The following is a 22,935-nucleotide window of genomic DNA, read 5'->3' as shown; positions in this document are numbered from 1 at the left end:
GAAAGTGGAAGGAAAACATCATGCTCGATTTGAAACTAAGTGCACTAAATTATTATATTGATTTAATTAATGCATAGTGGTAAGTGGGTGCTTATAAATTATTCGAAACATTTTCGTTATTGGGTAGTTTTGTACGCTACGTTTGAACTCAAAGTGACGCGTGATTTTGACATCCATTGATTCATTTCTTATTTTATTTATTTATTTATTTAATTGGCATATCTTGTTGTTTTGTCTTCTTCATCATTTCGTATTTTGCCTACAGGTAATTTAAAGAGAATGCAAGCTTCAAACATCAACGGGCAATATTTTAGGCTTCTCTGCACTAACATTCTGACGAGTGCCGAAATATCATCAGTAGGCACAAGCAAGATAATTTAGCCTGATTTGCATCTAAAGCCAGTATGTAAATCCCAGGTGACTTTAAATAAGAAATGAAATGCAAGATGAAGGACAAAACGGCGACGGCAGTAATTAGATGGAGATAGACCCCCCAGCGACGCCGTTAGTTAATATCATGTAACACCCCGCTATAAAACCTTCATGTCGAGCCCCCTGTCTCCGCGTGATGAAGTACGCTCCCTGGATCCAGCCCAATGGACCATGTATTACGTAATACGTAAACGCACTCTTGATGTATATGTACAGGTGCATAAGTGAAGCATGTGTGACTGACATTCGGCTAGCCTGCAATATCCGGGGACATGAATGTGTTTATTGGTATTCCTTTTTGAAAAAAGCATTTGTGATAAATTTAATCGTGGCAAGCCAGTGTCTAGATTGTCTACCTTGCAGTCATCAAAATGCATTAAGTCTAAAACATGGGAATTTTTAATTTAAAATACTACGTAGAATAAGGCTAAGCTAGATACACGCGAGATGGTAATGCTGCATTAATTGGATTAATGCATTGTGATCTAATGGCACATTCAAGGCCCTGCAGTACAGTTTGTGAAGTCGGTTCCCTCTTCGACATATATTTCTGCAAAAGGTCTGCAGGTCTATTTACTTTTCTTGGGGCTGTTCCCTGATCGTGATATTGAAACCTCGAAATGGACCATCCAAACGCCATTTGCATAATTTTTCCAAAAATAATTAGAACTAAGTCTCAGTAAAGTCTGCTCCAAGGTCTTTATATCATTCGTGTTAGTTTTAACCACTTAGAATTTCGCCCTTGCAAGTGTGCTGATGTTCACCTGATAAGAGGGCTTTAAACGGCAATAAAGATATTGCATATCTAATCTTAACCCAAGATAGTGCTGGATAGAGTCAGGGATCTCCGCGGCATTCGTGCCGCATAAAGTACGTAGGCCTACCTGTGGGCCTTCGCACAGTGAACGTGAGTCCCAACATCTTGTCCTGGCCCTCGTATTTTAATTAAAATTAGAACTGTGGGGAAAATGTTCATTTGTAACCCCACATCTCTTGACATGCTTATTTGGTGAAACAAATAACGCTAAATAGGCCTAAATCACAATCAAGAGCATCAAATGCTAAAATTGAAAAATAAAATGTAAATTTTTTTGTCACTTTGTACTCTAGATCTTTTTTCGTTGCCGAGATAGCACAAAAGCTAGCGAGATACCGGCTAACAGCCTCTTCGCAGCGGACTCTGCCCTCACGTGCCACGAGGACACGGTGCAGACACGCGTACTCAAGATGGCTTGACCTAGTTTCACTTCGAGTCTTCGTGACGTCAGAAGATGGTGCCGATAGCATCCTGCAGTTCACTTCAGAGCTGGCAACACACCGGTTGTCTTGTGTAGCTTTCCTGGGTCCCATGATATCCAAAAGATGACGCCAATGATAGGATCCAGCAACAGAGAAGTGATACGAGTGAAAGTGAAGGTGGGTAGGTTTATGTGGAATGAATGAACGGCTAATGTATAATTCAGCTGTTTTGACGGCTCGTCAGTCATGTGTGGACTGTTGTTTTCATTTCATTTTCATGTCGAGCAGTTTTAAGTTTCGGCACGTGCACTGTTTTGCGTCAAGACTGTTAATGTACATGCTTAGAAAGACCAACTTAAGTTCATTGTTTTTTGTCTACTTTGAGACTTAGATGTCATTATTGCCACTGTCACTGTCATTGATTCGATGAAAAAAATATTGGTGATTAAAATCAACATCGGATTCGTGTGCAAAAATGATATACTTCCTCAATAATCATTTCTTGCATTTTTGTAACCCACATTGTTTTGATTTGTTGTTCAGTCTGCTATTTTTTCCTACACAGGTGAATTGACATAAAAAGTAAAAGAATGATAATCCGTTGACATAATCCTCATATTGGCAGTATTACTTTGACATGTGAAGGCAGATATTATTTCTGTTATGTTATTCTGTACCCACTGTGATTTTTTATAATTAGGGGAAAATATTAACTTGATGACCGTCTCATGGTAATATTTATATGAGGGGGAGGGGTTAATTATCTGAAGACTTTCAGACTTGGTGCTTAGTAATTTTCAAGTAGGAAGTTTGACTGAATTATTCAACCATATATTCTCAAGATAGCTTGAACTAGGAAGTGAGACTTAATATCCTTCATTCATCATTCAGAGTCTAAGTGGGACTAGAATGTGGGTTCCAAGATTCAGGATATTGATTTAGTTATAAATAGTCCACTTGCCTTATCCATCTCTGCTTCTAAGCAACACAACATTGAAAATCAGTGTGGAGATTCGATAAAAAATAAAAAAATAAAAAAATCTGGGAAAGTGAGGAGGGAGATGACAAGTCAGTTTATTCAATGTATTTGGGCAAAAGATTCAGCCTCGGAGAAATTGCAGTGGTTGGTTTTTGCTGGCAAGGCCTAATACACTGATTGAATATTTTAGTTGTTAGTTTACAGGTTAGTTTACAGCTAGCCCCCTAGTCTTCAGCCAGCCCAACCCACATGGATTTAAAGGGACCAACTCTCAGTATTTAACTATTGTGATACTTGTTTACCTTCACAGCTTTAATTTATCCCCTGTAGGCCTCTATTGAAAACCCCTTGTTCTGTACCAACACCTACTGCTATCCTATATAATTATATTGTCAGAAGGGGGCATTGGCTAGGAAGCCTAATTTTAAGTACCTGAGCTTGCCTGTGTCTTAAAATAGTTCACTGGGGCAGTGACTAATAAGATTACTTAATATACTTAAGAGTAATAAGTTGCACCTGAAAGTCCATGCAGTTACCCATTGATCAGTCGTGTAATCGTGTGCGCACACCTGTATTGTTCCAACCAAAAGAGTCTTAATTCTAGTATGTTTCTCAACTGACCTTAGAAGTGGAAATTAAACGTGGCGTAAACTGTTGCAACAGGTTGCTCTGTCTGCTGTAACCAACTGTAATGAATAATTAACCTGCAGGGTTGATACATGCCTTGGCTTTTGTGCATCGTGGTACGATGGTTCAAGTTGATCTTTGAGAGAGATTATGGTGGGGTTTTGTTGATTATGATAAAATGCATTGATAAGGATTAAAGGTGCTCTGATGAATGGCAAGATTTCAATTAAGGTGATGTGTAATGACACAAGTGATGCTCATCTGTGAAATGCCTTTGTAATGCAAGTTATCTGTTTTAAATGTAAAATCAGTGAGCTTTGATATTGTTAATTATGCATTTAATTAAAATGAAATGATGTTATTTGGAGTTTCAGTTGAATTCAAAATGCACAATTGTTAGGTGAGATTGTGAGGTAATTCAGATGAGATCACTATTTCTCTTCTAGAAGATAACAGTTTAGATAAAGTTTCAGTTCAGTGAATCTACCATTCTTACTTTAAAAACTAAAGGTGTAGGCTTGAAGCCAGTAAGTCAGTGGTATTTTGTCACTCTTTTCCCTGTGGAAAAATCTGTTTTGATTCAATTAATAATAATCCTTCCTAGATATAACTTCGACAAGGAGGAGACACTCTTCTTGAAACCCGCCAGCTTATTTCAAGTCTAATCACTGGGATAAACATGTTTATTTGCCTTTGGCCAGTTTATCAAACTACTGGTCACAAGTGACTGGGGATTAAACTGATATCATCTCTTACTGTGTTTAGGCTAGAGTAGTAAAGTTTTATTGGGGATAAACCTGGACTGGTCATTAAGTGGACTGACCTGTAATTCAGGACATTGGATTTAGGAAACTGCATGACCAGTGTAATTAAAAATCGTCTTTGGGCTTTCAGATCTGGTTATCATTATCATGTTTGAAATTAGTTTGAGATCATATAAAAAAAACGATTTTATGTTAAAATATATTAAAATCATTCATGTATTTAGTGCTTTGGTCAAAATGATTTTGGAATATGGAAAAGATATATCAAGTTTTGAAAAAAGTATTAGAGTTAGGAATTGAGCTGAGGAATTTCACTCAGGTTAATAATTGTGTGTTAGGAATGTTATCAGCTCATTTGAGGTCTTAATAGAAACTAATAGGCTGTCAAACTGTGACGTCCCTTGTCCCCCTGAGATTCAACTAATGTTTGACAACATGATCTTTCTGTCCTGCTAAAGAATCCCCTTAGATAACATTTACTTTGAATTTGATACATTTGTTGCTATGTCCACAGAAAATGTTTGAATCTGTAATGGTTTCCACAATTTAATTGTTCATCTTTAAGAAATACTCAATTTTACCACCTTTTGATTATTCAATAAAAAGATTGATATGAAATAGTTTGTAAAACACTGACAAATCATATTTATGGTGGCAACATTTATTTCCAGAAAAGTGATGGCTACAAGCAGCCAGAGTACAAGAAGTTCAGCATCGACCCTCAGATAACATCATTTGAGGTTCTCCAGAGTCTCCTCGCGAGAGCGTTTGATGTCACAGGGTGAGTTGGACATTATATTATTGTACCACCAGCACGGCGCTGGCAGTACTTATGGTTTTAGTCCTGACTGGTATTGTCTGCCGGCTCCGCAGCCACATCACTGTTACTGCTTCTCCTCCTAGAATGCAAGAGCCTGTGTTCACATCTCTTGTGTAAATTGAAAACATGATATTACACCAGACGGAGCAGGTGAAAATGTACAGTGATGAATATGATAATAATAGTAGCACACAGATTACACTAATTGTTCATAAATCTACAAATTATACCACTTTCTAATGTTTGTGTGTGTAAATTAATTCAGTGCACATAGATAAGCATCAGTAATTAAGGAGTGTATCAATTTGTTTATCTTCATGCATTAAGTGAAGTTATTTATTCTGAGTTCTACAACAATGTGTAGAGCATCGATGTCGATGTTGATATGGCAAAGATATATGTCTGCACGTGACTAAAAAGTGATGGTAAAATAGCTGCTCTGTTAACAATGTCCATTTGGAAAAATGTTCATGTTTGACCAACTAAATCTTAATTTAGATTTTTTTCAATCAAACTCATATATCCAAGGCACTGCACTATTTATGGCTGCCAATTAAGAATAAAGGTAATATCTCTCTGTTTCTTTATCTCTTTGCCTGACAGCATGTGAAGCACAGTGAGGACATTTTCAGGTGAAGAATGTGCTCTACAGCCTCAGTTGACCTGTTGACCCTTGATGTATACTTGGAGTAAGGCACTCTTTGATGTTTGGGCACCTTTAAAAATGATTAACTAGTATCCCATGCATTTTCAGATGGGTCTAGATTTTTGCCACATCAGTCCTCAAGTGCATCAAACTATGAGCACATTGGTGGCGTCTGTATAGACCTTTTTCATCTTTTGCGGAAATACGAAGTGCGCATGACAGGAACCGCGCGCCACAGGGGTCATGGTGGTACACTGCTGTTTCCAGCATGGCAATGCTAGGTGTAAATGATGTACAAGGTGCGCATATAAAAAGGCCGTATGAAGCGTGCATTGCTTTCTGTCAAACTAAAAAGGTGGCTGAAGCACAGAAATGCGTAAACTGTAGGCAAGAAACAGCTATTTGGACGGAGAATCTAGCAATTAAATGTTTTCTTTCTCAGTTTAAATACGATGCGCTGTACAACTAGACTTCACTTAAGCGTCCGAGCCTTGGCTGCACTTTCAATAGTGATGACGAACTAACGCTTCAGAGTTGACGAACTAACGCTTCAGAGTTCTTTTAAATGCTTCCGATAATAAAGATATGCGAAAGAGACTCGTTATTTTTTTATATATAAAATCAAAATGGCCAGTAGACTCGTACACAGCTTTCAAGAGTGTGGACAGGTGCGTAGGCCTACGTCTTCACAATATTACATGTATATATGCAAGCAGTGGCGATATCACCTCATTTACCGGCAGTGTCAATTCTTTACGATTTTTATGTCTTGTTTGAAGGATGTCTTAAGAGATTTTTGAAGTGATAAAATGAAAAGATTTCCTGCATTGTTTGACTCGTACCTGTATACTGTGTATACAGGTAAAACTGACACGCAGATCGTCCGTCGGTGAACTGATTAAATCGTTTGGTACCTGATAAGGCATCAGGTGTTACTTGTTCAATTGTTCGGTAAGGGGGGCGGCCACAACTACGACCTTTCCCCTGTAATTAAAACCTTCTAATTTTAACTGTTAAATAGGTGAGACAGGAATATTCGAGTCTTTCCCAGAAGATAATCAAAGTCTACCGTGTCTTACTCTAGTATATGTACAAAATTTACGACAGGTAAAAATGTCAGACTTTCGGTCTGACAAGTATGAAAATTTTGTCAAACTGAAACAAAACCGTCAGGTAAAAACAAAATTATAGCAAGAGGCCAAATTATTTGATTTTTAAATGTTTTCGTGCGTATTTTCATCGTTTTCAATCAAAGACAATAAAATCATTCAAATAAAGTGTTTTCCACACATTTCATACTTTTCAACTATCTAAGACAGTTAAATATACGTAGGCCTACTTTAATACTAAGCATATTTGTATTACTTTACAAATACGATTATTTTTATTATCCATTTTGTCTTTACCATACATGTATTATGTACGTGTAGCTTACAGAAAGGCTTTTCTGCATTTTTTTGGGAAATATATGCCCATTGAATTTTCCAATTCTCTTATCATTGAGTTCAGAAATAAATAACTTTTTATTTTGCCGATAACGCGTTCAACAAGAGCCGATGTAATTTCTTCTTCGTATGTCTCTGTTGATCTTGATAATATGAGCCCAGTTTGTACAAATCAGTAATACGTATACGGGACTGGATACATAATAATAAAAATTTTATTAACGTCTCACGTTAAAAAAATAGAACCCACCCTACAAAGCGTTATGAGAGACTAAAACCTGTGATAGGCTTACTACATTTAAAATGATCACTTAGCAATAAAACACCCACAAAAAGGATATTACATACAAAACTTTTCAAACCTCTTTGTTGTTACACAAAAAGTCGTGAAAATTCTTGATTTTTTTTAAAGTAGAATCCCCGTGTAAAACTTCACAGCTTTTACTTTCTTTTTCCATAATCTCATGCTTGAAGTATTTTCTTTATTTTTAGGGCCGGCCGGCCTATTCTTCAATTTTTTCTTCAGATCTTTATAATGTTTTTTTTTTCTCACATTGTTTACCCCCGAGTTCTAATTGCCGATAGTTCGTTATATCCGTTGATTAACTAAGCATTTCTGTTTTTTATTAAAGCACCGTTGATCTCCTAATATTATAGTTTTTCTTCCCGCCTTCGAAGTGTTCAGCGCAAACGTGGTCCCCTGCTTTTGATCCAAACCTGCTATATTTTCCTTTCTTTCTACCATATTTTTCATTCTAACGGGTTTGTTGGGAACTTATTAAACCTCATGTGTCGATCTCGCTTACTGTTATTGTAGCAGCGGGACAAAAAGCACGTAAACCCAGCCATGGTTTTTAGCACCGCTCTAAGTGTTTCGACGTAGCTGGGCTCCCCTACCCACAATGCAATTTCCATTTCCGGAAAAGATGAAAAAGGTCTATATGGATCATTGTAGTTGAATTCCATCCCTGTATTAGATTCATAAAACCTCTCTGTATTAAGCAAAATGATTGAATACAGCATTTTCATAATACATTATATAAAGGCAGTTTTTAAAATGAAATCACCATTGTAGTTTTAATAACTTTCAGTGAGAAAATGACCATGGCAGGAACATTGTGTCTGACTTGCTAAATTTGAACACCTGAAAATTTCAAGCACATTTGAAAATTACGTAAAAATTAAGTTACATTTGTGTTTCTATTTGGCTGAAGTATACTGTACTTAACAGGTTCTCTTTGTTGAGAAAGGCCACTGTTGCCGTTTGAGAATGAAAGAACATGAAAACCTCGTTATCCTGTACATATCACCCATTGATTACATGATCCATGTTTTTACACGGTAACATAATCATCAAATGCCGCTTTTGTATTGATTTTTTGTATCATATCATTCCCAATTACTAGTTTATAGCTGGCACTGTGGCTGTAGATATTATATTCTACAGCCATATCCTAATTGCTGTACAAAATACCTTGTCTTGAGCTCAAAAATTGACAACAGAATGTCTCTTTAAAATATGTATCATGAGAATGTCTCCTTTTTTTTCAGTAATTCAGAGTCCTATCGACTTTTAAACTGTGAGCCTGTCTGAGTTCAGGTCTTTGGATCCATATTTGTCTGGCTGATAGATGTTTCTCATATTGTGTGTTTCTTGGCAATCAAGCTGCTGTTAATCTTTAGCGATAATGCTTGACAGTTGGGCTTCATATTGTATTTCTCCAACGGATGAAGCTTGTTTCAGCATCATTCTTTTTTCTGTGTTTGATTAAGTCTTACGGTCATAAACTTTTTAAGATGCCTTGAAAAGTCAGCCATTGAACTAGCAGACCAATATACTTGCGGTAATTATCATTTCTATTTTATTTATTTATTTATTTATTTATTCCACAGATTAATTATAAAAACATGAGTAATATTTGGCTCAGGTGTTCTTTGTATATATATATATATATATATATATATATATATATATATATATATATATATATATATATATATATATAAGTGAACAGAGAAGAGTTGTGGTTGACAGATGCCACCTGTACAAGATGACAGCTACGATCACCTGTCCCACTGTCACAATTGCTGTCTGTGTTACAAGGATGGCAGGTTACTGTTAAATGACCACCTAATAACTCATTCTTCCCAATGGTCATATGCAATCAAGAAGACAGAAAGGCACTGGCTCTGTGTAATTTCATGCCCTGATGGATGTGGCACATGCATCCTAATATTGCATATTTTTGTAGCTGTTATTATGAGAAAGGAGCAGTGCGCTGATTAGAGCCCTGGATGCAATATAACTGGTTCTGTTAGGGAAAAATGTTTTCCATGGCTTCATAATTCTGAAAAAAAGTACTAGTAATTATCAATGAGCTGAAAAAGAGAGGATTAGCATGTTGAGGTACGGTATTAGACAAAAGTTAATAGCCCTGATAGACCTTGATTCAAAATGATCTCTTCTCCTGACTGTGGATAGCTTTGTTGTTGTAGCCTATCCACTACATGTATAATTGAGTAACAGGTTGCACTGTTACCTGCAGCGACACAGTATCCGATGTCATGTCACAATAATTTATGTCCCTCAGCTGCACAAGATGTGCATTGTACATAAAAATACTGGGGAATGAACAGGGAGGATTCAATAGGTAATGCCTAAGGGCAGTAACAGGTGGCAGGGGGTTGAGGGTAGTAATTTTAATTACTTAAAAGGAGACATACCTCATTATATTATCAACACTTGATGGTGGCAATACATTTAGCAGGGGAAGACACAAATCGAAACATCATTCATTTGGACGGTTTTGTAAAATTGGCCACAGATTGGGGGATAAATTGTATTCATACAAGAAGAAAAAGAGAAGTGGTGTGGGTCAAGGCAGATTCTCCAGGTCGTTACTGTACAAGGTTCCTATATTTGCTGACTGTCTCCAATGTCTGCTAGACTGGTACATATGCATCTTATCTGCCAAGTCCAGCTTTATTACTCATACAGCTCTGTCTTGGTGCCAGTACATATCAGTCGGTATTATGCAATTACATATGGATGGGCCTATTTCTAGACATCTCATTTGATAAGGCTTACATGTTTACAACTAATTCAAAGCTCGGAATTGTGTAATTTTCCACTTGTAAATATCAACACCACAAGTTAATGAATTGAGTATGTATATATTGATTCTACACAAAATTGCTATCCTGTACCTGTTTATTACTAAGTTTAAGGTAATGTGTTATCTTGTTTCCCTCAGAACAGACCTAGACGTCATAATCTTAATATAGTTACCTGACTTTAGTTAATAATTGATCTCATTGTCTAGCTCCTAAGTTAGGATATCATACTCAGTAACATGTTGCAAGCTGCCCTCAAGGATCAATCCAAATGTATTGTTAACTGCCAAAATCACTAAAAAAAAAAAAATAATAAATAAATAAATAAAATGATGTAATAATCTATACAAAGAAATCTTGAGTCATTGACAAACTGGTGAAAAAATAACATGACCAATATGTTTGATCACCCACTTTTAGAATTAAAAAAATTGTTTAAAGTTCATTTACTTGATCTTCAAATAATTCCTACTACAGAATATCCCTTGTGGAATATCTTTATTTCATGTAGGATCATCCACACAAAGCCTGATTGTGTAATAGAAGCGATTTTAATAACAATAATCTTATCTGATCTCACGTGACATGAATGTCGGGTGAAGAGATAAAAAGAAAGGATAACGCTGTGCAAACGTCTGCATCACCATGCACATGCGCTTGTGCACATGTATCCCTACGTGTGTCACTGTCTTGTCCTATATCCGTGGTGTGAATTGAGGTATAAATGGCAAACTGTGACTCTGTGCACTTTCACTGGTTAGTTAAGGAGAACAGATTGAAATTATCTGCTCGCACACACGTTCCTCATCCATGAACTGTCATGACATTACTTGAAGATGTGCGATATTGTCTACTGATTGTTCATATATATTCTCTCTCTCTCATTGGAGTATATTGAATGGTGATCAGATGAAACGATAAAATTGAAAAAGAGATTGGTTCCCAGGTTGTTGGTTTCAAAATCATTTAACACAGCACAGATCGTTTTTGTTTGATACCATAGTGCTGATGCGTATCGGTGCATTAGTTTTGAATTTTGTTGTGGAAAATTAATTTTCACTGTCCAATTTGATAAAGATGGGTTAAATTAAATCATTTATTTACATACTCTGATATATATAGATATTGACATGAATAAGTGAAAGTGATTGGTGCCCAAGTGATTGGAATCAAAATCATGCAAAGCAGTGCAGATCATTTCATGACAGACACGTTTTCACTGTTTAATTTTCACAGGCCAACTTCAGCTGATCAGGTATCACGTGTGCTTCATGGTACATGAAAGTACTAGTATTAATCCATTGATAAAGATAAAGGTGATAGATGTCTGTGTAGGGATATTTGTTTTCACTTTCTACAAATTCATCACGTTCAATGAGAATGATCAATGTCACATGCATTGTGTGTTATAGTTGTGATGATTTTGACAAAACGTAAATTGTGACCTCAAACCAGTGTTTGGCTGTGGGAGACGGAAGGGGGGGGGGGGCATGAAAGAGCAATTTGACCTTGAAGTATTGTCCACATTTTATATCTTCTTAATGTTATACTAATTTCTTCTTAATGTTATACTAATTTATACTGAAATAAGAATTTCAAACTATACATAATTAAATCCTTACAATTCTCACATAGGCACCCAGGCAAAAAAAAAATCAACACTAAACTGGAGCCACATAAGATCATTTTCAGTCCTTGGAATTTTGTTATAAAAAAAGTTGTAGTTTTGCCAAAAAAAAAAAATAAATAAAATAAAGGAACAGTGGGACATCAGAGTATGAATCTCAGTGCGATGTAGAAGAAGGAAGTTGAAGTTATCATATAACTGAATGAAGACACACAAAGTTTAATAAGTAGCTTTACTTGAAAGGTTAAGTTTATCTTGTTTCTATGTCTAAACCTTGAGGGATATCAGAACAAAATTTGATGATATTGATGAATTGAAACACGCGATTGGTATCAAAATCATGCAGCACTGTGCAGAACACTTGTTTCAAAGTGCATGATGAATATGTTAGATAGCATACTGCTGATGTCTATCATTGCATCGTTTTGAATTTTGTTTTGAAAACTTTGTTTTCACAGTCTGATTTGATAAAGATAAGCTATATTAAGCCATTAATTTACATACTCTGATTTATAGATATTGATATGAACCAAAAGAAATGATTGGTTCCTGGGTGATTAGTATCAAAATCATGCAACCCAGTGCAGAGCATTTGATGACACATACATGTAACGATGTTGCTGTTGTGTATCATTGCATCATTTGAGATAAAGTTAAAAGTTTGTATTGGATATTGCGTGTTTTCACTGGCTAATGTGATCAGGCCAACTGCGGCTGATTAAGCATCACGTGTGTTTCATGTTACATGAATGTATTGATCTTTTGATAAAATTGGGGAGATACTAGTAGATGTCTGTGTTTGGCTGTTTGTTTTCACTTTCTACAAATCCCTCATGTCCAGTGAGAGTGATCAATATGTCACATGTCCATGGTATGTTGATTTTGATTTGAAATTCAGAAACTATGATTTGTGATCTTTAATCGGTGTTTAGTAATCAAAATGGTCTCTATATTTCCAGTGTAGATGAAATAGTTATTTATTTAGTTACTCACTGAAAACAACATTCAGTAGTCACATGATAACATTTGTTTAACATAGCGATCAGCAGAACTACAACTGATAAAATCATCTCATAATGACTGACTTTCATATTGGTATTATTATTATATATCTCAAATTTGGGGACAAGTTTGAATGGGGAGGTGGTAACAGGCCAAGTTGTGCAGCAGCGACAGCTTTGTTTGTCTTTATAGTGCAGTTGGTACATGTTTACTTTCACTTTCCTCTTCAATTTGATAAGAATCCAGTGGTCACATGCTCTGAATGTGGACATTTCGTCATTTTTACCTGTTATCTTAAATCATATTTAAAAACGAGCATGGCATTGGCTCATATCTTATCGCAATTTTCAAGGTCTGTGAAAGTTAATTTTATACCTTCCCAAGATGGACTAAGTAAACAGAATAACGCCTTTGCATTACAGACTTGTGGATTTTGGATTCTACACATTCACCCAAAATAAATTTTACCAGATAAACAAATCCAGTGAAAGTTGAAATAATTTTTCACTGGCCTTGGAAAATATGATAAGATATAATAAATCCATATAAGGTTTGTATCCAATGATGATAATTTAAAATGACAAAAAGTCCTTTTCTGGTAGATTTTAGAAAGAATATTTAGTTTTCATTTAATACGTAAGTTGGAAAATAAAACAATGTTGTCACTTGCATTGTTATGGATACCATCTTATGTGCTGGGGAAGTGTGATCGCCATCTTTTCCATATAACTAGATGCTATAACATAAGCAGAATTTACTAGGCCATTGACTAATTTACAGTGAAATTAGTCTTTCTTTTGAAACCATGTGATGTCCAGAAATTACCAATTTGATCAGTGAAACAATAAATCCAGAAACTTAACATTGCTTCCAGATCTACAATAACTTATCATTGCAGGCTCTAACCTCTGAAATACCCGCTGCCTACATGTCTGCATTACCTTCAAATCTACTACAAGACAAATCTAATCCATGATATAATTTTGTCCTAAAATGACCAGTCAACAAAATTGCTTCCCAGGTTGCTGATAAATGGCCATTTACACACGGAGCTTTTGGTCAATAACCGATATGATCAGTAAATTATCATTGCCTTATAATCTTTACCAACTTATCATTGATGCCATATCTAATGTGAGGTAACATTCTGTCCTAAGTTGACCAGTCAGTCATTACGTAATCAACAATTGTGCAATTTTGCTTTATCTAGGATTTATAATGAACAGCAAATTAGGTTCACCATTTTACTCTGGATGGTTCTGTTAGAGAATTGACAGAATTTTATTTTCATTTGTGTACCACAGCTTCAGTATATGACAAACACTTTAACATATATGGTTACTATAATTGCAAGAATAACAATGTCATTTGAAGTTTACCCAATATGACCAGTCATGATCGTTTTTGGGGTGTTTGGTGAGCAGTGCATCATCTGTATCCTTCACAACAGATAACACTGTCAGAAAAATGAGATTGTCCCTGTCATTTTTCTCTCACAGTGACCAGTTCAAGAGTGGTCATTGACTGATAATGTACATGCAATCTGCTTTTTATCACCGATGTCATTTGTTTCAAGTTCACTTTTGATATTTAGGTTGGTATTTTCTAATTATAGATCATTTCATTTCAATTTAATCTGAAGGTGGTCAATGACCCTTAGGTAACAGTGACAGCAAGGTATGTGGTATTATACTGACCGTAGATGACCAGTTTTTGTAAGGTTGAGGACTGATATGCATTCACATGGTACCGAACTAGAATACATGGGGATCTGCCTGAGGTGGGGTAGGTTAACTTTCCAGTGATAATTAAAGGTGAAACACTGCACTGGGCATATTGTCTTAGAAAAGAAGTGATCGACACACTCAAAATGTGGTAGATTTACACTCTAGTGCAATAGACTATAAATCAATAGAACTTTGGAGAAAAGAACCAAAATAAAAAATATCTGCATAAATTCTCTTTTATTCATTGCTGCATTGAAATCTCTGCATAAATTTTGGCGTCTTTTATTCATTGCTGCAACGGACTTGATTTGCTGCCATTATTTCTGATCCCACTCTCCTCCAAAAGCTGCAAAATCTCACCTGATTTTAAAACCGTAAGATAAACCAAAAACCCATGATAATACTTGACAATAATATATGATGCAGCATAACCAATATTTCCATCATTTACAGTGAAATTAATTTGAATGTTTTTGATTGCAAGATCAACTTTATTTATCTCCCAGTGGGCCCACCATGAATTGCAATAGATATGATAGGCCTACAGTAATTTGATGGTTAGTAGGATCCCCTTCTTATCAATAAATGTTTTTAAGAGCAAGAATTCTATCGTGGTTGCACTCCTTTTTAGCCCTCTTCAACTACATGGCCTTGATGAGTAGAAGTAATATATAGAAGTAATATAAGGCCCCATTCAGAATAGGGGACTAACCAGCCTGAGGATCAAATATGGCAACCCACTACAAAGCTTGCCAACTAATCCGCTAATAAACACTGAATAGATATCCCATGGGGAAGTATTCAAGTGGGTCGGCCATATTTGACCCTCGGACTAGTTAGTCCCCTATTATGAATGGTCCCTAAGTCAATGCCACCGCTGTTACCTCATAAAGATAGGGTTGGGTAATAGCATATTCTCTGAAGTGGACAATTATCAATTGTTCCATGTAGTTTGAAGATCCAAGGTCATGCTGTAGGCAGTCAACATGTTGATTGTTTGTTCTTCTGTTGTTGGAGGGAAGAAAATCTGGTTTCTTTAGTCTGGTACTATAAATAGGAACATTAAAAGGCATGTATATGCCTTGTAGAAAGTATCAAAGAAAAAAATTTAGATTAAAAATGAGAGATTTACTTGGGAAGTTAATGTGATTTTTGTATAGCTAAGGATTTTCAACAGATAAAGTATATCAGTCCTATGACCTTATCAGCATATGACGTGGATGAAGATGGTTACCCAGGAATCTTTTCTATTTTGAGACATACCTCATTTTGAGACATACCTCATCCTGTCTACAAATAAAGTTAAAAGGAGAGAGTTGTAGACAGACAAATCGATAGCTGGTTTGACCACAAGTTTATTGAATATTGCCTTTTGAATCAGCTGAAGTCTTTTCCTTCATGAATTTCTTGGTTCACTTGGTTCATATTTATTACAATGAGGGGTTTCCAGCAGCCTTGAAACAAACAATCAACAGGTTCAAAGTTTAACGTACTCCTATCAGCTAAGATGATTTTAAAAAACAAGCACTTCAGTGTTCAATAAATGTCTCTAACCTGAATGATGTTATCCTCAATTGACACAAGTTGAGTTGACCTGTTCTCAATGTAACTTGCTGATGTACTATGTTTACTCTCCCGGCTGCCTGCATATATATAAAGCCGGCATGGTGAGGTGAATAGCATGCAGTGCAGTTTGCTACTTGTGTATCACTGCTGCATCATGAGGTTTAGCAAAAATTTTCTAAGCAAGTTTAGAGAAAGAAAGCCCTTCAGGAGAAGAAGTATGAAGGAAAAAGAATTGTTTTCTCCAGAGATTTCACAGCAAGTGGAGACTGATGAAAGGTATCGCTGGAATAAATAAAAAGTTATTGCTGGAATTTTTTTGATGAGTAATTATATTTATCAATTTATTATTTGAAAACCAGGTACGGAGAGGAACCAGTTTTGTTAAAATTGAAGACATTAAATGAATAGTGGAGCTCATGTTTTATTTTGTAATCACTGATATATCGTACATCTTGATTAATTGGTGAAAAAAAATAAAGAAGGGAGACATCTTTAGTATTTGGACTTAAATATTGGTCCTTTCCTGAACATATTTTTGGATGATTTCATGAGTCATGCTCAGAATGTGGTTAAATCCATTAGGAAATTAAAAAATATATATTTTGTATTATTTAATCAAAGTAAATTACATTGGGCATTTTGAAAAGTTTTTACTTGCATAAGCCTAGGAATGATTATAAAGAGAAATTTCTAACAAAATAAGTGACAGAAATATGAATCAAATTCTAAAAGTAAAAAAATTTAAATGGGGTGTAAAATTTAAATATACTTCATTTTTGGCTCAAGCACTTTCCTGCTATGAACATAAGTTCCCAACATAGACATAATAAAGACTGCTGCCTGTTTGTTGTTTGGCAGCATAATTTTAGCTATGTGTGTATATTGGATGTCCTTGAGTAATTGGCACTTTGTTATGGCTTGTTGAATTGTTGTGATTAACAAATGTAGAGAAATATATCTAATGGTTGATATTTTTAATTGATTTAATTAATTTATTTATTTATTTTGCTTTGTCTTGATGTAATAGGGGAGTTAACTGGGTGAAGTTTTATATGAAAGCTTGGTAAAAATTATACAATCTAAAAAAAAAAAAACAAACTGAGTAAATTTTGTTCTTCACTGCAGTGACTTCACAGTGAGTTAGTGATTCAAAGATCAGCAAATCAAAGATTTGTTTGGAGATTAGGACAAAAAATACCTCCTTAAATGGATAATGAAGACAGATTCTTTTTCATTGCAGTGACTCTACAGTGACATTTATAGAGGTTACAAAAAATTACTTTCATTTTAGAGGGTACGAAAAATTCCCTCAAATTACTTATTTATTAATTTTTCATTGCAGTGACTGAACAGTAACTTTTACAAAGTGGTTACAAAAAGCACTCAAATTATTTATTTCTTTCTTTTTCATTGCAGTGACTTCACAGTGAGTTACCTGGCTAAGGATGAGCGAGGACAAGATTGTTACCTGGCTTTGTTGTCTGACTGGGACCTCGACGCAGCCTTTCTTTGTGCATCAGAACCATGCCTTAGACTTAAAGTGGACCTTAAACCCTTTGAGGATGGTATGTACAGACGAAAGGAGTCGTAGTTGTGTCTACATAGTAAACCACTGGATGTTTTGTTTGGATTTTAGTGTGGTGCCTTAAAGGTAAAGGCAGACTCATTCGAATTATTGCACTGGGAAAATAATTGGACTTTGCCATTTGTGGTTTTGGCAAAGCAAGTCGAGGTAAAAAAAAAAGTCATGAGAACTCTTTTTTTTTTGTCTTTACAAACATAGCATATTAATATTGTGTATGAAGTTTTGAATTTTTCATTATTTTATTTATTTATTCTAAACTTGACTCAAAACAAGTTGGTAATATGTCCTGTCCTTGAACACAAAACAAGCATATAAATATTGTGTATGAAGTTTTGAATTTTTCATTAATTTATTTATTTATTCTAAACTTGACTCAAAACAAGTTGGTAATATGTCCTGTCCTTGAACACTTTTAGGTCTCGATGACTGGGACATCATTGCTCCCATGGATGTACCGGTGATGCAGGCGCCGAGCACAAGCCAGTCTTTTCTGGCCTCCCTGTCTGACTCCATCTCAACACATGTCGGGAAAACTGTCTCACATGTTCAGAAAGTCATTGGTAAGTCAATGTAGCATGGCAGACTTCCTTGTGTTGATAATGAAATATGAGGGTATTATCTCTCAAGTAAACTGTGTGTGAGAGAAAGAGCATACTTAATATTTGATATGTTTTATATGGTTGAATAATTTATGAAAAACTAGTTGAGGTAGTTGGTTTAAGATATTAGTGGCATAATGGAAATTGTCAGCTTGTGGAAGTAAAAGGATGTTTTAAGAAATTTATATCAAAAGGGTGCAATTTGAAGAAATTCTTCTAGTGTGACAGTAACTTATGATTCTTTCAGCAAACCATTTAATGATATGATTATATTCCAATTTTTAGTATGGATATATAACTTAAGATAATTTATTGTTTCAGGTAGAAGAGGAGAAGATGATTACAAGCCAGTAAAACCTCCCATGGGTGATAAAGAATTACAGAACTTTCTGGACTCTGATGGATGCCTGCTCAACCCCCAGGAGTTCCGCTTTAGTGTCTACCAGGGAGGGGTGGAGCCATCTTTGCGCAAAGTTGTGTGGCGCCATCTATTGAATGTGTTCCCAGATGGCTTGTCGGGGAAGGAGAGAATGAGCTATCTCAAGAAGAAATCTCAAGAATATTACAAATTGCGAGACTTTTGGCGCGACCATGTGAACACTAATGAAGAGCTGAAGTACATTACAAACATGGTCAAACGCGACGTCTTGCGAACTGATCGCACACACAAATTCTTTGCTGGTGCTGATGATAACAAAAACATTGTGTCTCTGTTTAATATTTTAGTCACCTATGCTGTCACTCACCCAGAAGTGTCTTACTGCCAAGGTATGGGAGATGTTGTGTCTCCCCTGCTCTTTGTTCAACAGGACGAGGCAAATGCGTACCTTTGCTTCTGTGCGATCATGAGGCGGATGAAACACAACTTCATGATGGATGGCCATGTCATGACCACAAAATTCCAACACTTGTCGTTACTTCTCCAGAAACATGATCCAGAGTTTTATGCCTACTTGAAGCACCATGACGCTGACGACTTGTTCTTCTGCTATCGCTGGCTGCTGCTGGAACTGAAGAGGGAGTTTCCTTTCAATGATGCTCTCTACATGTTGGAGGTACTATGGAGCTCCATCCCCCCTGATCCTCCCGAGATCGACCTTGAGCTGACTGGGCCTGGCTTCACCATTGGCTCTGCCTCGCTTTCTCCAGGATCTCCATTTGGAAGCAAAGAAACTGCCTACTCACGCTTGCGTGCCATGTACAGACGGCTGCATCCAACGCCATCCAGTTCAAACCCGCCACCCAAAGTCATTGTTGCGGGGAAAAATCCAAGGAGCCCATCCCCTCAAAGATTGGGGCCAGACTCCAAGGCATCGACTCCAAAGGGCGCAGTGCGCTGTGTGGAACCCATCACCCCATTGGATGAGAGCAAAACCCTAGAGGGCTCTGATGAGTACGTCCCTGTCAGTGACCCCGTCACCAAGGCCATACTAGCAAAATCGGCCAGCATTGACAAGTCCCTGGTGGACATGGGAAAAATGGGGTCCACCACAGGAAGTACATTGTGCAATTCAGATGTGACTGAAGCTGAGGAAAACAGTGGCAGTTTTGAATTCCCCTCTAACGAGCTGACTGATACTGACACCAGTAAACGGGAGCTGTGCAATGACAGCATAGAAAATGATAGTCAAAAACTGTGCAATGATAGCACTTTTGGTGATAAGTCATCTAGTTTTGAATCCATTGGAACTCGGAACTCGTCGTCAGTGTCCCTTGCTTCTAATTGTAGTGATATCTGGAAAGGAGATTGCCAAGGAAATTCTGTGTTTTTTGTCACATTAAATGAGATGGGAAAAGAAGAGGCTCAGCATCAGGGTGGTTTGTCTCAGAAACAGAATACTAACAACAATAACAACACCCAGCCTAAAGATGGTCAGAGAACCACCCAAAGTCAAAATGGAAGTGAGATTCGCCAGCAAAGGCCACCCGACATTAAACTCCCAGCGCCACTTAATTTAACAATGGCTGACACAACAAGTCTTGCATCACGCGATTCTGGGATTAACAATTCCCAGGCGTCTCACTCTCAGCCTGAAACTCCAACTAAAGGCTATTTTGACTCTGGTTTTACTGACCAAGTAGATCTGACCTCTTGTACTGACCATTTGACCACACAGGTGGACTGTGCCAGTAGGCTTCACGAGTTGCCGCCACCAAGCGAGTTTGGCTGCGGCAATCCATTCCTGGTTTTTATGTGCCTAACGCTGCTGGAACAACAGAAAGAGACTATCATGCTGAACGCAATGGACTATAACGATCTTGCGATGCATTTTGATAAGATGGTGAGAAAGCATAATGTACAGGCGGTGCTGAAGCACGCACAAGGGCTGTATCAACTTTATCTACGTTCCCAACAAAACTGGTTTGAGGAGAGCTCAGAATCGGTTTCCGACTTTGGACCTAGTCTGTAATATATATATGAAAAGCTGCAGTTAGTGTTGCTCTCTTTTGTATTGTCATTGTCTACCTATTAACAGTGCAATTCCTGTGGACATGTATGTGAGCACAATGGAGGCATTTTAAAATTATCAGGATTTACAGAAATCTTAGTGCACATGAGCTAGTTTACACGAGAAAAATGCTGTTGGCCATAGTGTGACCTACATAGTAACCACTGTAATTTGGGAGAGGTAGTGTAATGTGTTGCCATTGAAATTTTCCCTCTTCTACGGAGGAAATTGTGGTTTAAAAAATGCACCCCACTTATTGTAAATACATGTAGCTCCAGTATTATTGTGGAGAAATATAGCTCATGTTTACCCCAGGTTTGTTTTTACAGGGGTCATACAGGTGTAGCTGCATTACCAATCATGGCCAATATGTGAAAATATCATATTTTAGCTTCTTTGTACATAATAATATAATATTAGGTACATTTTTTTTTTCTGTAGAGGTGTGGTGCCCGTGGTTGATGAGCTCTTTTTTTTTAGAGCAAGATGGTGCAAAATGCAAAAGAAATGAGTGCCTTTTTGTTAAACTGAAGAAATTGTCTGAACATGAAGAATGTATGTGATCTAAATCTTGCTGATGATCAGTCTTGAGTTAATTTTACACCGCATGAGTGAACACATGTTAGATAAACTGTAATGAGAGGGGTAATTGGTATTATACAATTCTGACAATCGTGTCTCTTTCTTGATCCATAGCTCAATGTGAATGGTCATAAATTTGAATTTGGCATTTGTTGAAGTTTGATTTTCTCTTTTCTCTCAAATAGAAAGGTTTTTTACTGATTTCTTAAATGCACTTTTGCTCACCTTACTGTCTCACTCGGTCATGGTCCCAAATAAGGCTCTAAAAATATAATTTATTTTATTATTTTTTTAAGAAGTTAAAAGTTCTGTCCTTAAATACATGTGTAGTACACAAATTTGATCTCAAAAATAGTCACAATTGGGCAACATTGAGTGAATTTCAAAGCTAGGTTTTGGCTATTTTGATTGTGAATTAAGAATTCCATCTCAGATAAAAGGTCTCTGGTTACATTTTTTTGCCCCGATTTGATTGTGAAGTAATTTTTAGTGGGAATGTCTCCATGATTTGCCTACTGTTAGCTGTGATAAGTAAAAATTAATTGAATTTTCAACCCAAAAGATTGTTAGTTTGGAAAACAAATCAAAGCTGTTGGCTGGAAATAGTTTTTCATGAAGGTGCCGTTAATAGTTGTCATAAATGTAATTTTCAAAGCATCAGATGCACTTGCAGACTTGTCTTTTAAACTTAGAATATAAACAAAATTTCCATGTTAGCACCAATGTTGTACTCTGTTTTTTTTTTTCTTCTTCTTCTAATTAAAATTACAAGCTTTGTAACTGTGATATCCTGATAATATACCAGTGAATTTGTTTCTGTGTTGAATTCATTTTCACTTTGAGTAATGATAATGTGATATATTGCAAGTGATTTTTTGTTAGGCTTCGACCTACTGTTTCAAATCAAAAAGGTTTTGATGAATTCAGTCCCAAATATTAGGCTATCAGTGGATTAAGTAAAAGTGACATCACTGAAACGGTGTCATCAATCATTTAAGGTACCAGATGTTGATATTTAGCCATAAACCATTACAAATCAAGTCGGTTTACATTACAGTGCTGAGGTCTTACAAGAATACTTTAGAAAAATGATTTATTATAATAGATTTTTAAAGTGTCATGAATACCATTGAGAGGATTTATTCATTTCCATTTTATTTTCGTTCTGTGCAGGTTTTTGCAGGTTAACTGATAAAGATATCCACAGTTCCCTAGTCTTAGGCACCATTCAGAACAGTGGACTAACTAGACCCAGGGCAAAATATGGCGACCCATTACAAAGCTATTTGACCCTTGGACTAGTTAGTCCCCTATTTTGAACTGGGCCTTATAGAAAGTTCTTTTCTGTAGGCTTCACAAAGAACAGTCACTGTCAGTACTTTGAAACAAAGGTTGATTAATTGTAGCATTGCCAACACATGCTTTGTGCAGATGTTTCAGCTGAGGTAGAGAGTCAACCAACTGCAATTTGCATACTTGTTATATTTGAAGAGAGATGAAATATTGGGGAAAAAAATAAAAGCTGAAGAAATATAAGCATTCTGTTTTGCTTTGTTATAATTCTGTTTTCTCTGATTGCTAAAATCTAGTCGACTTTCTTACTGCGTTATACCAAATGGTATTGCGTATATCTAGTTAATTTACTGATGAAATCATTTGGCAACTTTCTTTCAATTAGAGCCTTAGTGATACAGCCAAAAGGAAGAGAAATAAATGCTAAAAGCTACCTGA

At 36.3% G+C, this 22,935-nt stretch overlaps 1 protein-coding gene and 1 long non-coding RNA gene across 3 annotated transcripts; one reads left to right on the top strand and one right to left on the bottom strand.

The window, feature by feature from the left end:
• The first annotated feature begins 1,657 nt into the window (after positions 1-1,657).
• LOC106175215 (TBC1 domain family member 25-like) lies at positions 1,658-22,740 on the top strand. Of its 2 annotated transcripts, XM_024075918.2 has the most exons (5): positions 1,658-1,848; positions 4,713-4,822; positions 17,405-17,553; positions 17,990-18,133; positions 18,494-22,740. In XM_024075918.2, the coding sequence occupies exons 1-5, from the start codon at positions 1,795-1,797 to the stop codon at positions 20,581-20,583; spliced, it is 2,547 nt and encodes an 848-aa protein (XP_023931686.2). In that variant the 5' UTR covers positions 1,658-1,794; the 3' UTR covers positions 20,584-22,740. The 2 variants fall into 2 exon arrangements, with proteins under 2 accessions (XP_023931686.2, XP_013412566.3); XM_013557112.3 differs by lacking the exons at positions 1,658-1,848; positions 4,713-4,822 and adding an exon at positions 16,098-16,264.
• Positions 14,323-16,099, bottom strand: LOC147761171 (uncharacterized). The gene is made up of 3 exons (XR_015335307.1): positions 15,686-16,099; positions 15,307-15,469; positions 14,323-14,782 (listed from the first exon to the last, which is right to left on the bottom strand). It is a non-coding gene; the product is annotated as an uncharacterized LOC147761171 (long non-coding RNA).
• Positions 22,741-22,935: the final 195 nt, after the last annotated feature.

Source organism: Lingula anatina, chromosome 6 (assembly GCF_051362555.1).
Source record: "Lingula anatina isolate TDL-2025a chromosome 6, LinAna3.0, whole genome shotgun sequence".
NCBI classification, from domain to species: Eukaryota; Metazoa; Brachiopoda; class Lingulata; order Lingulida; family Lingulidae; genus Lingula; species Lingula anatina.
Note: the sequence above shows the minus strand (reverse complement) of the source record. Positions and strands in the feature narration are given on the sequence as shown.